At 38.5% G+C, this 16,771-nt stretch overlaps 1 protein-coding gene across 1 annotated transcript; it reads left to right on the top strand.

Annotated features, from left to right (window-relative positions):
• Window positions 1-3,169: 3,169 nt before the first annotated feature.
• On the top strand, window positions 3,170-13,751 carry sall3b (spalt-like transcription factor 3b). Its single transcript, XM_030147754.1, has 4 exons — window positions 3,170-3,663; window positions 7,910-10,891; window positions 11,596-11,966; window positions 12,893-13,751. The coding sequence occupies exons 1-4, from the start codon at window positions 3,582-3,584 to the stop codon at window positions 13,283-13,285; spliced, it is 3,828 nt and encodes a 1,275-aa protein (XP_030003614.1). The 5' UTR covers window positions 3,170-3,581; the 3' UTR covers window positions 13,286-13,751.
• The last annotated feature ends 3,020 nt before the right edge of the window (window positions 13,752-16,771 follow it).

Below are 16,771 nucleotides of genomic sequence, written 5' to 3'. Positions count from 1 at the left end.
TGTTTTTATTGTTATTTTTGCATCAATCTAAGGTATTTCCTGCTATTTCTACTAAAGATGGTGGCTCATGGTGTATTACTCACCGTGTAAAGCACTTTGTAGCCTTTTTTTTGTGTTAAAGTGCTACACAAATAAAGAGCACCATAGTGACTGTATTTGTTGCTGTGCACTGTATACACTAATGCCCATTAATGTGGAATAAAATATTTGTACTTCTTCTCGTGAAATGATTGTGACACTGATTTATTCTTGATAAAGTGTGACTGGGGCTCAGTTTGTAATTATTGCACCTGAACAAATGTGATTATTGACATGTATAAATAGGAATAAAAAGAGGAATGTATCTGAAAACAAAATATTTGCAACTTTATGGGCAACAGTGTATTATTTCCTTTCATTTTTTCTAATGTCAAAAGTAACTGTAGTAGATATTTCATTTATCTAGACAGGGGTAGTTGTTTGTTTACCTGCTTTACTAGTTTCAGCGACTTCCTGTAGCCTTTGTCAGAAGTCATGTCTTGATAAGTGAATTACGTGGTCAGTATGAAACTCTACCAGATGTCAAAAGTCTCATTTGGTGAAATTTCATCAATTCACTGATTCCCTGAAGAACTTTGATGATGTAAAAAGTTTCTAGTAGAGGTGATGTTTCCTAGCATGTGATTCAGCTGAACCTGAAGTAGCCCTGCATAAAAAAAGGCCCACGTCCTTTACAAAACTATAATTTAATTATTGTAATCCAATACTTACAGCTATATCAGTTCATCGACCTATTAAGTCTCGTTTTAACTTAATGTTTTAGAAAATATGCAGCAACAGGAGCTACACTCAGAAACTCAAATTCTAAAATTAAACCTCACCAAATATACAAGAATACAATAAAATTTCTCAACCATATGGTAAAATCTGTAACTATGTACATTTGAATGAGTTTAAAAGTCATATTTGGGTTATTTTCCTGAATCCACTGATATCCTCCAACACTTTGATGACCATCTGATCATACTACTAATGCAAACCGATACCTTTGTTCTAACAGGATCTGTCCTCTAACAGAAGTACGGAATAATTCAATTCAAGTGGTGCTTTCGCCTATGAGTGGAGTCTGCATTGCTGTAGGCCAAGTTACAATCTGGAAGAGATCATGGTCAAGTAGTTGCTGGTTTGATTCTGTGCGCCGACGCTGGTTACAAAGAATCAATATTGAATCAAGGAGGGTTGAGTTTCCAGATAAGCGCTCTTGGCCACTCTGGCTATTCATCATAAGTCTGTAGAAACCTGATAGGTCAGAAGAAATTATATTCCAGCAGGAGTGGGACCTCCTTATCTCTCCATAGCAGGGGAATAGGAGACATGCCGATCAATACCAGGCTGTTGTGTAGTACTTGCAATTATCAACAGCTGATTCTGTCCTCCCCCAGCTGCATCTTTTAATACCACATAATTACAAGTTTTGGGACAATGCCTGGTGAAGGGATTACAGCTTTGGTGGAGTATGCTTCTTTCCCCTCTCAGCTTTGAAATAGTTACAGTCTGTGGAAGAGCATGATCACACAATAATACTTACATGTAAATACTTTCATGCTTTTACGGCTGCGGGTTTATATTTTTGGGGCTCAAATGTGAGCTGCAGTTTGTGAAAGTTGGAAGTTCTCTCTAAACTGTCATCTCCTTAAACCACAGGTGTCAAACATGCAACCCGGGGGCCAAAATCAGCCCGCCAAGGGGTCCAGTTCGGCCCCTGGGATGTTTTTGCCAAGTGCAAAAATTCCACAGTCTTGAGTTGAATTAAGCAGAAAATTTTTGCTTGAATTAAGGAAAAAATCTTGAATTAAGACAAAAAAAATAAAAATAAAAATCTTCAATTAAGTAAAAAAAAAAATCTTCAATTAAGCCAAAAAAGTCTTCAATTAAGCAAAAAAATCTCAAATTTAGCAAAAAATCTTGAATTAAGACAAAAAAAAATCATCAATTAAGTAAAAAAATCTTGAATTAAGCCCAAAAAAATCTTCAATTAAGTAAAAAAAATCTTCAATTAAGCAAAAAAAAAAAAGTCTAGAATTAACAACTTAATTTTTTTCCCTTTGATTTAGTGCAAAAAATAACATTAAATTATGAAATTATTTACATTTACAAACTATCGTGTAACACTAAAACGTGAATAGCCTGAACAAATATGAAGAAATTGAAATGTCTAAAGAAAATTAAGCACAATTTAGATAGATTTGTAGATCTGATCTATAACGCACATGGAGAAATGATAAGTTGAGGAATAATATTGTTAAAATTACACTAAATTTTCTTACATTTTTAATTTAAATTTCAGTTTTTTCATTTTTTTTTTTCTTTCTTTTTTTTTGGATAGTTTATAAAAGTAAGTATTTTCATAATTTAATGGGTTTTTTACACTAAAACAAAGACAAAAATTTGGAGTTGTCCTTATTTATAGGTTATTATGTTATTATTTTACTGGTCTGGCCCACTGGAGATCAGATTGGGCTGAATGTGGAACTGAACTAAAATGAGTTTGACACCCCTGTGTTAAACTCTTGTCCTTGAGATTATGAACTTAAATCAGGTGGCTTTTCCTCCCCACACTCCTTGATCACCACCAAAACGTTTCTTCTACCCCACAAACATAGACATTTTTCAATCTATTATGGCGCCAAATTGTGGGAGGTCGTTACAAATGAAGCAATGGCTCCAACACCTCCTGTGGTATCCTGGCAGTAGCCTATCGCAGGCGGCTGAAGGACATCTAATGATGGACCGGAGGCGGAGGCAACAAGGAGAGCGCCGGTGCCTCGGACAAACCAGAGAGTCACACTTCCGACAGCCACCACTTTGAGGTCGGACCTGTTTGAGACCTGAGGGAGCATTTTTACGCACAAATTCGACTTTTACGCACGTATATAACCCGAGTTTTTTTATATACGGGGCACGCCTCTCCTGTCATCCTGTCACGCACTTTGGACTTCTTGCAGTTTTGGGAGACGCAACATTCACAATAAGATGTTTTGAAAGGATAACCGCTTCTGTGAGACATCCATCCATCCATCCATCCATCCATCCATCCATCCATCCATCAGCGCAAACTCGGAGCGTCTTTTTTTTTTTTTTTCTCAACACAGCTCAGGTGCAAAAAAAAAAAAAAAAGAAAAAAAGAAAAAGATGAAAGAAAACCCCAGATAAGGACCAAAAGGGTGTTTTTATGCAAAGACTGCTCCAAAAGCGCACTCAAGTCGGACTGAGCCATGCTGAAGCAACTCGGAGCTGTGCGTCAAAGAAGCAACACCGGACAGGAAGTGAACTAATAATTATAAGACCCCCTCATCCCTCATTTCCATATCTAGTCTGTGTTGGTTGGATCGCAGCCAATCACCCTCCGAAGGGGCAGCAAGAGTCGTAAAAGCAGAATCCTTCCTCAATCATAATTACACTGACATGCGCAATCTGCACACGGGCATCAACATCAGCCACCGTTCGCTTATTTCACCGACTCCTCTCTGTGTGAACGGTCCCATTCGCTGCTTGTAGATGATTCGGCGAAAGGCAGGAGCGACTCGTAGCGAAAGATCAACATGTCCCGTCGTAAGCAAGCCAAGCCTCAGCACCTCAAGTCGGACGAAGAAGTGGCACAGAGCGGACTCCTCTGCAAACACGGTAGGATCCGCTTTTTCCAAGACTTTTACTGGGTTTACCTCAGCAGCTCATGCACACATGGAATTATATACACAGAAAAAAAAGTAAATTAAGTCAGATTTAGTGTTTTTCTGCTTTATGTCTGAAGTGTTGTTAGTTTAATACGTCACATTTCTAAAACACAAAAAAAGTTGATTTACTTTTTTGTGCCTGAAAGCTGAAATGAAATGTTAATAATCTAAAAAAGTCAAAGAAAAGTGTTGAAAAAACTTTAAATTAGCCCCAACTCACAAATTTATTCTATTTTAACCAAAAAACCATCAATAAATTAAAGTGAATGCACTTTACTCGCCAGGACCGAACCAACACTGCTGACAAAGCGATGGCACAAAACCAACTGAAATTTCCATATTTTAATTTAATTATGTGTCTCAATGGAGATGAGTTGAATAAGGCTTATAACAAGACAAAAAAAAAAGACAGGGAATAAAGATGTAGAAAATAACCAATGGGCTATATATATTGTGTGTGGTGGGTTTTATTTCATTATGTTTGATGAGAGTGTCTTCTGTTTTGGATCGAGGCCTTCCTGTAAACTGTCTAAAATGTTACATTTTAATGAGAGACACTGATAATTTACATTATAAACGGAGAGAAAACAATATGACAAGAAAGTGTGGCCTGAATAAAAGCAGAATGTGTGTATTTGAAATGGATTTTGGGATCTGGTAGTTTTTACAAGCATGAAGACTCCAGTATTTTATTGCTGTGCTTAAATAACGTGACATATATTGAGTTAATTTATACAAATATGTAGAGCAACAAAATAGATATGAACATATACATTTCCAGGAGTGTGTAAAATAATTATTTAAATTTCCCATCTTATTTGTAACCAGATCTCAGTTGTTAAATCATATTTCCAGTCTGTGTTATGATACACCAGGAAGCTATACATCATTTATAATATTTTAATATTTAATTAAACAATTTCATTTTCTCCTTATGTGCTTGGAAAAAAAACCCTTGATGTTATGTGGATGTTATTTAATCAGCACAGATGAGGATAGAATATCAGAACTAATAATTGTAACCATATAAACTAAACATGCTGCTTCTTTAAACTATTGGATTGCATTGAAACTTTTTTTTTTTCTAAAACTGACTGGATTTTCTGAATGAGTTGCAACATTTTCAAGGGTACGGCTTTAGATTCTTTACATCTTGAAGTTTAAGTCAACAAAAATCTGAATTAACTATGATAATTTAATTTAATAATTTTAAATCTGTGTGATTATTAACTGTTTCACTGAAAATAATCTATTATTCTTAGCACAAGGCCTTAAATATTAAGCCTTTGTAACAGTTTCCTCCAAAACGTCACTGTCTGACCTCTTGTATGTCCAAACTGGGACTCTTTTATATTTGTCTTGTATGTTTTCATTTGCTGCAAGGTGATAATATTATTATTTGTGGCTGTGAAAAGGTGTTGAGTGGTGAAGAGGCCCTCCACGCTCAGGCCCTCCCATGCACAGCCCTGCAGCCAGGCGGGGGGTTCTGCCACTCTGAGATGAGCTTTGATTGAGCCTGCTGACTTAACCTTTGTCAGCTTCACCCTGCGAGGGCCAAGTGCTCTGTGTCTGGATCATAATACAATTAGTACATCTGAACCGCTGACCTCTGAAGCCCACAGGTCACGCAGAGAGGCGAAGAGGCACTGACGCTGAGTCTGTTTGCTTTTCAGCTGCAGCTTCATGATATGTTTCCCTTTCATCGCCAAACCCACACAGCTAGAAACAGACGTAAATCTGTTTTCTGTTCCGAACATTATGGACGGAGTGAGTTACAGGGGTGAAATTTTTAAATAAATTTCAATCAACGTTATTATATTTGGAAATATATTGGAAAACTTTAAATCACAGCTGATCGTTTCTTTGTTTTCTCTGGAAGTAAATCTTGCGAAGCACAGACAAAATCCTGAGCTAAAACAGTGAATGTGTTTTTTTTCTCTACTCCTGTGTTTGCTGAATCGCCTTGGTGATCTTCAGACCACCCACTTGGTGAGGCAACGACTCTGGTTATTTACTTCAACAAGTTCTACTATAAAGGTTTTATGATCCTGCACTGTCCATTTCTGGGATGAAAAAGAATTTAAAATCTATTTTTTATTCTTAGCTTTGAGACAATTACAAGCTAAAGCCTATGACGAACTACTTTCCTCATTAATTCAGACATTGTACTTTGTGTTTGCATGAGGATTTGTTAGAGTTTACTGGTTCAACTGTTAATACGCCAAACATCTTGTTTTGCTCTTGTTGAGCACAATGGGACTAATTTCACTAACTTTTCAAATGCCGAATCTGTGTACTGATTGGATGGTATTGACTAAAACTGGAAACAAAAGCACACAAGCATACACACACACACACACACACACACACACATACACACACACACACACACACACACACACGCACACACATAGAATCTACATGGATGCACACAACTACTTAGAGTTTTACTCCGGCAAAACCACACAGCAACATTGAGACTGCTTCATGAAGACCAAAAAAGAAAATAAACAGAAAAAGAGCAGAAAGGTTGAGCATACATGTCGACCACACACACACACACACACACACACGCACACACACGTACAAATATCTACATTTTAATGTTGAAAGGTACCGTGATTCATGCTTATGGCAGAAAAATATTATTTATGAAATTTTAAAGACAAAATACTCATCCTGTTTATTTAAAACAATAATTCCTTACCTGAATCTCATGATCCAATTTGCTATTTTTTTCTTTTTTTTTTAAATCTTATTAAAATTGGTGATGAAGGGAAGCCGGTGTGTGTGCAGCAATAATTTACTATTGATCTCTCCAAATCTTTCCATATGGTATTGCTGTCTGTTTCCTAATGGGGCAAAGCCTGAACAGATGCAACAGTGACTCCAAAGTGCAAAATCTTTTCACAAAGAGCGCCACATGTCAGTTTAATTGAAGGAAACAAAGGGAAAATAAGATGTCAAAGGTCACTGTCAAGCAGAGAGAGAGAGAAAAAAATATTTCTTTGTATAATGTGTGTAATACAATTGTTATTTTGACAATATAACACATTAGAGTCAGAATAAAAACATCCAGGTTAATAAAAACAAGAACAACAAATCCATTTGCCATGTCCTAACTAGTCTTCTTAAGGTTATTTTTCCTCAAATCAGCTTCCAATGACATGTAAAATACTTGCTATACTTTATAATTTTTTTAAAGGTGTTTAGAGGTATTAAATAATACAAACAACACCAAACTATCTATTGATTATGTTACAAACATAATAAATTATTATCAATTTCCTGCTTTTGTGTGATTCATATAATTTAATATAATGACACCTAACATTCTTCTAGAAATTGAAAGAAAAAAAAAAGAAGGTTTATCAACTTGTTGTAGCTCATATATTTCATAAAAAAAATCTAAATTACAAAACACACGCAAGGTTTTGAGAATCAAAAAAATCTAATTGATAATCTTATGGCTCAATAATCACAGTAATGTAGGAGAAAATGTTGCTCTTTTTAACTGAAAAATGGTCATTTCACAATTGTTTTTTGAGATAAGATGACACACTTTACTGAAATATATGAATGCGCAGAAAATCAATATACTGTATAGAATTTCATTATCTGTCTGAATGCACAATTGAAAGGTCAGTATAGCTTCATTGAACTTTATTGATTTTTCTAAAAGATTATTAACATCTGACAACAGTTGAAAATGTTTTTTGCCACTTTAGAATGACATTTTTTTAGAGATTGCTGAATGTTAATTTTTAAAGTGGTGTCACGTAACACAAGTTAATAGAGCTATAGTAGCACTCAACATCTGTAAACTTTTAAGAGACTGAAAAACTATAGATTTTCTACAATTTCTGTCATTCTTATAACCTGTGCACATTGCTTTATAGTGCATCTGTTTTGTTTTTTTTTCAGCGTTACATCAATATGTTCTGTTTCCAATGTGTTCTCTATCATTTTCTAATAACGTCATTTTAATGTAGCTTAACATGTTTGTTATGTTTGGAATTTAAAGTTCAGTGGGTTTGAGCTGTGTTTTCCACTAACCTCAGTTTGGAAAGACTCGCTGTTGGGTTGCTGAGGATTAAATACAGTGTGATAAAGGAACTTTTGTTGGTGAGGTGGAGTTAAATGTCACTTGTGTCACTTTTTACAGTCTCAATCTTTGTATTTGTCTCTGCTTTTAGGTGCTGTTGAAAGAATGGGCAGGGAGGAGGCCGGTGGAGCTGAAGGATGTCACAGCAGCGAGGAAACACACATCTGTGACAAATGCTGCGCTGAGTTCTTCACTTTGACTGAACTGAGTGAACATCAGAAAGTCTGCACCGAGGATCCCCTGGTGCTGATCGTGAAGGACAATGAGGGGGTGCCCATTCAGGAGGAATCCTCTGTCGGACCCTCTCCAGTCCCTAGTGTGATGTCCAGTGACTCCTGTGCAGCAGATTCCCCAGATGTAGGCTTTGAACTGGGAGAAATACTGGGAAACGACAACGACAGCTTGGATAATTTAGAAGAGGGGAGGGAGCCGGAGGAGACCATGGAGCTTGAGAATCAACTACAGGATAAATATACATACAACCACACCACAACCTCTAGCCCCCAGCCCCCAGATTCGTCTGAGTCCACCTCCCCTCTAATGTCGGCTGCTGGGAGCTACACCATGCCCAATACAAACGTGACACTGGAGATCCTTCACAGCACCAGGGTGGCGGTGGCCCAGTTCTCCCAGGGCATCAGCAGCAGTGGAACTGGAGGGAAGGCAGCTTCAGCAGCCATCCCAGTCATCCTGGAACACCTACTGACCCTGCAGCAACAACAGGTCCACCAGCTGCAGCTTATTGAACAAATCTGTAGCCAGGTAGCCATTATGAACAGACAACCCACACAAGCAGCATTAAACCCGGTTTCCAGATCCCTGTCTATAGCACCAAACCCGTTCCCCTCTCAAGGTGTCATCCCTCCTCCCATTCTACCATTGTCAGGAACGATGCCTTCGACTATCAACGGACAGGCCGCGGTGTCTTTGTCATCCGCACTTGAGAAGCCACAGAGCATCCCTTCGCAGACGGTATGCCCGCAGACCTCCAGCAGAAATGTTACATGTACCTCAGCCTCGTCAGAAAACCCAGCCCCATCTCTGTCCAGCTCCAGCAGCAGCATTTCCACATTACTGCCTCCTTATACAGGCTCACACACCAGCACCATGAGCTGTACTCAAACACTGAGCTCCTCCAGTCCCCTCTCCCTGGGGCAAAGCACCCTCCTCAGCCCATCTTCCAGCCTGCCATTCCTACCTCAGAGCCCCCCCAGCAGCGTCATTTTCCCCAATCCCTTGGCTAGCATAGCCGCTACAGCTAATGCACTTGACCCTCTCGCAGCCCTGATGAAGCACAGGAAGGGAAAACTGCCTAACGTGTCCTTGTTCGAAACCAAGCCTGGACCAGAGGAGCCCTTCTTCAAACATAAATGCAGGTTCTGTGCCAAAGTGTTTGGCAGCGACAGCGCTCTGCAGATCCACCTGCGCTCCCATACAGGAGAGCGGCCCTTCAAATGCAACATCTGCGGCAATCGCTTCTCCACAAAAGGGAACTTAAAGGTACACTTCCAGAGGCATAAAGAGAAGTACCCTCATGTTCAGATGAACCCCTACCCTGTGCCAGAATATCTAGACAATGTGCCAACAAGTTCTGGGATTCCCTATGGTATGTCCATCCCTCCAGAAAAGCCTGTCTCCTCATGGCTGGATAGCAAACCTGTTGTAGCAACTCTGCCAGCCAGTATGGGTCTTCCAATTTCCTCCACTATTACCAGTATCGGAGGCTCAAATGACCCTGTAAGTGTAACACCATCCGTTAAATCTCCCTACCAGTCAGCTCCTGGTGAATGTGTATCTTTGTCACCTAACCACAGAGGCAATGAGGCTCATTTCTCTCCTGTTTCAGAGTGTCCACAGTCTAACCGTGAGACTGAAGCGTCCAATATACTGAAAACAGAGGGGGTACACCTGCCGCAAAACTGCACCCTGAGACTGAGAGCCAACCCAGTCACAGAGGCAACCAGCACCACTATCTCATCTGTGGCCACCACACCTGAACCTGTCACCTCAGCCTCCCCTGTCTCCAACTCTCCGCCTGTCTCAGAAGAAACTAAATTCCCAATGAGCAGCTTCTTGGATTCTGTGCAGACATCTGAAACCTCAAAGCTGCAGCAACTGGTGGAAAATATTGACAAAAAGATTACAGATCCCAATCAGTGCGTCCTTTGTCACCGTGTCCTCAGCTGTCAAAGTGCGTTGAAGATGCACTATCGCATTCACACCGGCGAGAGGCCCTTTAAATGCAAGGTGTGTGGCAGAGCTTTCACCACCAAAGGCAACTTGAAGACTCACATTGGTGTGCACAGAGAAAACCCTCCTGTTCAGGTCCAACACTCATGCCCCATTTGCCAGAAAAAATTCACTAATGCTGTTGTTCTGCAGCAGCATATTCGAATGCACATGATCGGGCAGATTCCTGACTCAAACTTTGCTGACGGCCTCCAGGAGATGGACAGTGATATTTCTATTAACGAGAAGAACTTTGACAGTCTCAGCAGCAATGGAAATGATGTTACAGATGACATTTCAATGGAGGATGATAATGATGAGGAAGAAGAGGAATTGGAAAGTATGGAGGAAGGTGTAAATCCACGTAGCTCTGTGTGTAATTCTCCACTTAAATCCTCATCTGGTATTTCAAGTATAGCAGCTCTGGAGAACCAAATGAGGACAATTGATAGAACATTGAGCCCCAGTCACACCTTTGGCTTTAAATCCCTGACAAATGGTTTCAACGAGAGCAGCCAACTCAATGATAAATGCTCTTTATCAGAGAAAAAGGTGGACAATTGCAGAGTAAACAGCCCAGCGGTGTCTGACTTCTCCTGCTCACCTCATGTATCAGCATCCCCTGTTCAGAGTAACTCAGAAGGCATGACGATCAAATCACCTGCAGTGAACAACAGGCCAGAATCTCAGGAGCATTTGGCAGCCTCAGTGAAGCGAGAGCAATCCAAGTCTCCTACCTCTGCATCAGCAGCTGCAGCCGCACAAGAGCTGAAAGGAATACAGACCAACAAACTGTGTGTGAAAGAGGAGACTCCATACAGTATGTCATTCCAACTGAGCAGAGGTACATGATAAAAAGTCATGATTCCATTTGTGGGCAACACTTATATTAACCTCCTGAGACCCAGCAATGTATTTTTGTCCTCTGTAGGGGACATAAGTTTCAGTTTTACTTCAAAAATGGTGTCCATTGGAAAGGACATTCCATTAAATAAATAAAAAAATAATAATTTTAAAAATGTATCTGAAGAAAGACAATTGTTTAATGTAAAAAAAAACAAAAAAAAACACACTAAACTTTCACTTTCCTGGGTCTCAGGAGGTTAAAGCAAACACATGAACTAATCTGACATTAGCATAAATGTTAGTAGCATTTATTAATGCATACCAGGATATTATCTGACAGTTTTCCCTCAATAACCTTATACTTGCTGCATATTAATAGTAATCAATATGCAGAAGTTGCCATTCATGAATTATGATTTTAATATTCTTTTAAGGCCCATACTGAGCAATTATGCGATACTTACTGTGGAAAATGGTTATCTAATAGTCTGATGGAGAATAAAACATTAACAAGTGCTTTATACTGACTGATAAAGAGCTAATGCTAATAAGTGACCAGTAAATGAACATGTGCACCTTAATACAAATTGTTTCCCTTTTCTAAAGCTATCACAGTTTAAAAACATGAATATAAAGTTGACATATTTGTGCCTGTCTCCTTTAAAAGTTACAATAATGCTACCTTCTCCTCATTCCTTCCAGCTGCAGGCCAAAGCATTCCCAGCCTGGTTAGCAGCACCTCATTAGGCATCATAAAAACTGAGGTGAATGGACACAGTCAACCAAACAACTCCACTGAAGGGCAGCAGCAGCAGCAGCAGCAGCAGCAGCAGCACCCACCGTTTAGTGTCCACATCCCTCCAGCTTATCCGTCAGTCGGTAGCCCAGGAATGACCTCTCTGCTCGGCCCCGCACCCCCTCGCCGGACGCCGAAGCAGCACAACTGTAACGCCTGTGGGAAGAACTTCTCGTCAGCCAGCGCCCTTCAGATCCACGAACGCACTCACACTGGGGAGAAACCGTTCGTCTGCTCCATCTGTGGCAGAGCTTTCACCACTAAAGGAAACCTGAAGGTAAATCAGTGTCTGTTTACATGACATGATTGTTTGAAAGTGTATTTCCGTAAAATCAGAATATTACATAATTTCGAGGAGTCCTTTTTATTCTGTAACTAAAAAGCCACTAGTGATCACAACGATGCAATGAATCTACAAGTAGATAGACAGTTTTTGTTATTAATTACCTCTGCCGAGGAGATTATGTTTTTGCCAGGTTTATTTGTTTGTTGGTTAGTTAGCAACATAACTGAAAAAGTTATGGATGGATTTTCATTAAATTTTCAGGAAATGTTGATACTGGCACGAGGAACAAATGATTAAATTTTGGATAGTGATTGGGGGGTCGGGGGGTGGGGAACAACTGATCTGCCTTGGCGGAGGTCTGTGCTCTCTGAGTGCTTTTCTAGTTCCACAATATTTTTTGTTAATAAAAGTGTTAAGAATGAGAAGAACACTGTCACATTTACTTGAACTGTGGCATTTTAGATTATCCAATCTTCATCAAGTATACACAAATAATATTAAATTCACAACCCCCTGAATAAATCATTTCAATGTCAACTGTAAATTTATACAGTAACATCCATCCAACTGTAATAATAATGAGAAACAATAGTAAGAAGAAAAATGAAAGAATAATAAGAAATCAAATAAAAATTATAAAGTTGAAAATATATTAATAAATAAATACAGCTATTAGTAAAAACATGACTAAACACCCAAAATATGTAGAAAAAGCTTATAAAACTGCTATTAAAAAAATAATAAAATAAAGCATGTTAATTACAATAGTATAATACCAAAATCCTAACTCTACATTCCACAAATCTAGAACAGAAAATATTTTAATTAATCATCCAGCATTAGTGACTGTACTCAGCTTTTATGTATGTTTGTTTTTAGCGTAACATGAATCTAATATATTGTTTTTTTGTGTTTAGGTTCATATGGGAACTCACATGTGGAATAATGCTCCGGCCCGGAGAGGCCGCCGGCTGTCAGTGGAGAACCCGATGGCTCTGCTCGGTGGAGAGGCTGTAAAGTTTGGAGAGATGTTTCAGAAGGATCTGGCAGCTCGAGCGATGAACGTCGACCCTGGATTTTGGAACCGTTATGCCACCGCTATCACAAACAGCCTGGCTATGAAGAACAACGAGATCTCAGTGATTCAGAACAGAGGCATCTCTCAGCTTCACCCCCTGACTGCAGGCATGGACAGAGTGAACACTGCAGGAAGTCCAATCACTAGTCTCACCAAGACAGGCATGGACCTGGGAAATAATAGGCATTTTTCCATGTTGATCGATGACAGCAAAGAAATCGGAATCAACTGAATATGAATGGTGACAAAATACTTATGCAAATGATTATGGACGGTACAATTTGTAAACCATCTAGTTTGTTGTTATGTATTATATATGGACTTTTTAAGAAGTCTCTGAAGAACTTTTTATCAATTGACAATGAAGAGTAGGGTATTCACGTTTTCCTATTTTCCTTTGCAGTCATTTGTGAATGTTTTTTTCTATCAATAAACTAAGTTGTTTGACTTGTACCTGAGAATTCTTACGGTGCTCAGACGTATTGTCGCTCTGAAGAAGGGGACATATGTTGAAATCAATAATGCAAAGAGTCTGCTCTTTCCTTCCTCTGGACAGCTGCCCAGTGCTGCTATCTGGTGCAAAGCACAAGATATGCTCATAAATGCCCATAATTACAAGTTACAAGGATCTGTTGTCACTGTACTGGTGGAAAAACTGTCATTAAACAACATTTAGACAGAATAAAAACTAGAACACATTGTCTGTATGCTTTGTTCACTACCTCACTCTGTTTAAGCAGTGGAAATATACTATACTATATTTGTCTTGATGTCATTTACAGCATAATGGATATAACACTGGAGTAAAAGTCTATCATGAACTGAGCTTCTTCATTTGTTCTGCAAAACTGTCATTGAGTTATTCATTTGAGAGTAAATAAATGAGATAAATTCAAAAAATAAATAAGGGTAAATTATAATTAATGGTACATGACTGTATGTGTCCACCAACCGGTCAATTTGTAGTTTAGATCCATTTTGTCGACAAACATAGAACACATGTAATTAAATATTTGAAGGAATTTAATAAAACATATTACAAATCCTGGTCCTAAGGTATGTTGCTAAAGAATGGCCAAAAGTATTGAAAGAAATGTTGTATATGGCATGTCTTCACAGCATTATTTCATCCTTTGAATAGTGTCTGTCAGCATATGAAATCTTTATTTTTTGATCAAATTCATCAGTTCATCTTTCAGTTCAGTTTGTTCCAATTTGAGGACAATCCCTCAAGATTTTCCTGAGATACACAACCCCAGAATATAATGTTGCCAGCTGCAGCTACTGCCAGTGGGAAACAAACTGAGATATTAAACAAAGTGAATTTCTAGAAATTGCTATTTTTTTTTTTTATTGTTTTGAGGCATGATTGTTTAGACCGTATGAATACCATAAAAACCTATACTAATGTAACTGGTACAAGAAGTTAAGTTTGCTTGCAATGTGGGTGATGTGGATCACTTTTCTTTTTAACCCCAAGAATTACATTTGTTTTTGAGTATTCCATAAGCAGTCTTGTTTGTTCTTGTTAATCTATCCAATAGTATAAAGATCAAATCTAAAACAAGAAAACATTTTGCCTGAAAGATTGAAATCTTAATGAAACATTTAATTTTAATGAGACTGCAATGACCATAAATGTTTAAAAGGACTACATATTGTCTTCAGTGATTCACTTAGTAATTAAGTACATAGAAGTGATAGCAGGCTTGCTTGGTTATTGGCACATTTTATCAACCTTGTTTGTTATTGCAGTAAACTGAAAGAAGGAGGATATTCTATAAGAATTCATAGTTGACTCAGAGGGTCAACTCTTGTTCCTGAACCACAATATTATGAAACTGCAAGCAAACCGCAAATTCTGTGTCTTCTTTCTTTTTCTCAGATGGTGCTATTGGTTAGTTCAACCGACTGTTACCATGGTAACAAACATCTTACATCAGTTGGTGCCAGTGGGTTTAGTTTTTAGATGCATCCACAACACATCTCTGTACAGTGGAGTGTACATCAGTCCCCATTACTAAAATAAGGTATCTCTGGAACACAGAATATCACAGAATATCACACACTTTGATGCAAGGATGACATGAAAAAATGTTGGTGGTCAAAGGTCAGTCTCGTGTGTCGATTCTTCTGTGCACGATATCTGAGGAACCCCAGGAAGGATTGTTTTCTAATTTGGCACACACTTTCACTTAGACTCAAGGATGAAATAATCAGATTTTGCCAGAAAAAGGTCAAAGCCCAAGGTTGCCGTGATCTGTGAAACACATTTTGTCCATAGCAGCTTGTAACAGAGAAATGCATGGACATATTATTACTCCAAGGATACTGGACCCATTTAACTGAAACTATGTTTGATGTTTCTAAATGTAAATATTACTGTATTATTATCTTATTAGACATTAATCCTATCCAGTTTTCCTGCATCTGCTCAGATTTTATAAACTTGGTGCAAATTTAAGGTGTCTGTCCTTGCTGTATCCACTAGGTTTCATGAAAATCTTTACAGTTTTTGCATAAACCTGCTGATAAACAGACGGATGGACAGACAGACAACTTGAAATGGTCACATATCCTACTTCATTCATTCATTTATTCAAGCTTTATTAAGGGCACAGAAATTAGGTCCGTAGGATATGATAAAAAAAACATACACAATAAAAAAAGAAAAGAAATAGCATAAATCGATATGTTACTTACACAGAAAGGCTCGATTGCCAGTGAGACCACATTTTAGATGGAAACCTTACAGAACTAATCTTGGGACACACCAGAGGTTGTACAATTGAGTTAGATAATTTTGTAACTTTGCACATGACTACTTTGCAGCGGTCATCAATCTACAGCAGGGGTCTCAAACATGCGGCCCAGGGGCCAAATCTGGCCTGCCAAAGGTTACATTCTGGCCCACGGGATGAAAGTGCAAAAATGAACCTGAACAGTAAAGGTTGTCCAAATCATTTTGGTTCAGGTTCCACATACAGACCAATGTGATCTACAGTAAAAAATAACAACACAATAACCCATAAACAATGACAACTACAAATTTTCTTTGTGAAAAATTTAAGTGAAAAAAATAAGATTACACTGTGAAAATATTTACATTTACAAAACTTTTTTTTTTTTTTTTTGGGGGGGGGTGTGGGCGACATGGTGGTGCAGTGGTTAGCACTTGTGCCTCACAGCAAGGAGGTCCTGGGTTCGATTCCAACACCAGTCGACAAGGGTTGGGACCTTTCTGTGTGGAGTTTGCATGTTCTCCCCGTGTCTGCGTGGGTTCTTTCCAGGTACTCCGGCTTCCTCCCACCATCCAAAGACATGCACTGATAGTTTAATTGGTTAATCTAAAATTGTCCATAGGTGTGAATGTGAGAGTGATTGTTTATCTCTATATGTTCAGCCCTGTGATGAACTGGCGAAATGTCCAGGGTGTACCCCGCCTTCGCCCATAAATAGCTGGGATAGGCTCCAAGCGACCCCCGTGACCCTAGTGAGGATAAAGCGGGTTCAGAAAATGAATGAATGAATGAAAACTATTTTTTCACAATAAAATGCAAATAAATACATAAATTAAAAATAAAGATGAACAACCCGAAATGTGCAATTTGAACAATATTCTGCCTGTTACTAAATGTTTTGTGCATTTATGGATCCACTGTGATCTGTAGTTGTGTTAATAATAAGAGATGTAATATTGCAGAAATTGTTCAAATTT

The sequence above is a fragment of the Sphaeramia orbicularis genome, chromosome 11 (genome assembly GCF_902148855.1).
Source record: "Sphaeramia orbicularis chromosome 11, fSphaOr1.1, whole genome shotgun sequence".
NCBI lineage: Eukaryota > Metazoa > Chordata > Actinopteri > Kurtiformes > Apogonidae > Sphaeramia > Sphaeramia orbicularis.
Note: the sequence above shows the minus strand (reverse complement) of the source record. Positions and strands in the feature narration are given on the sequence as shown.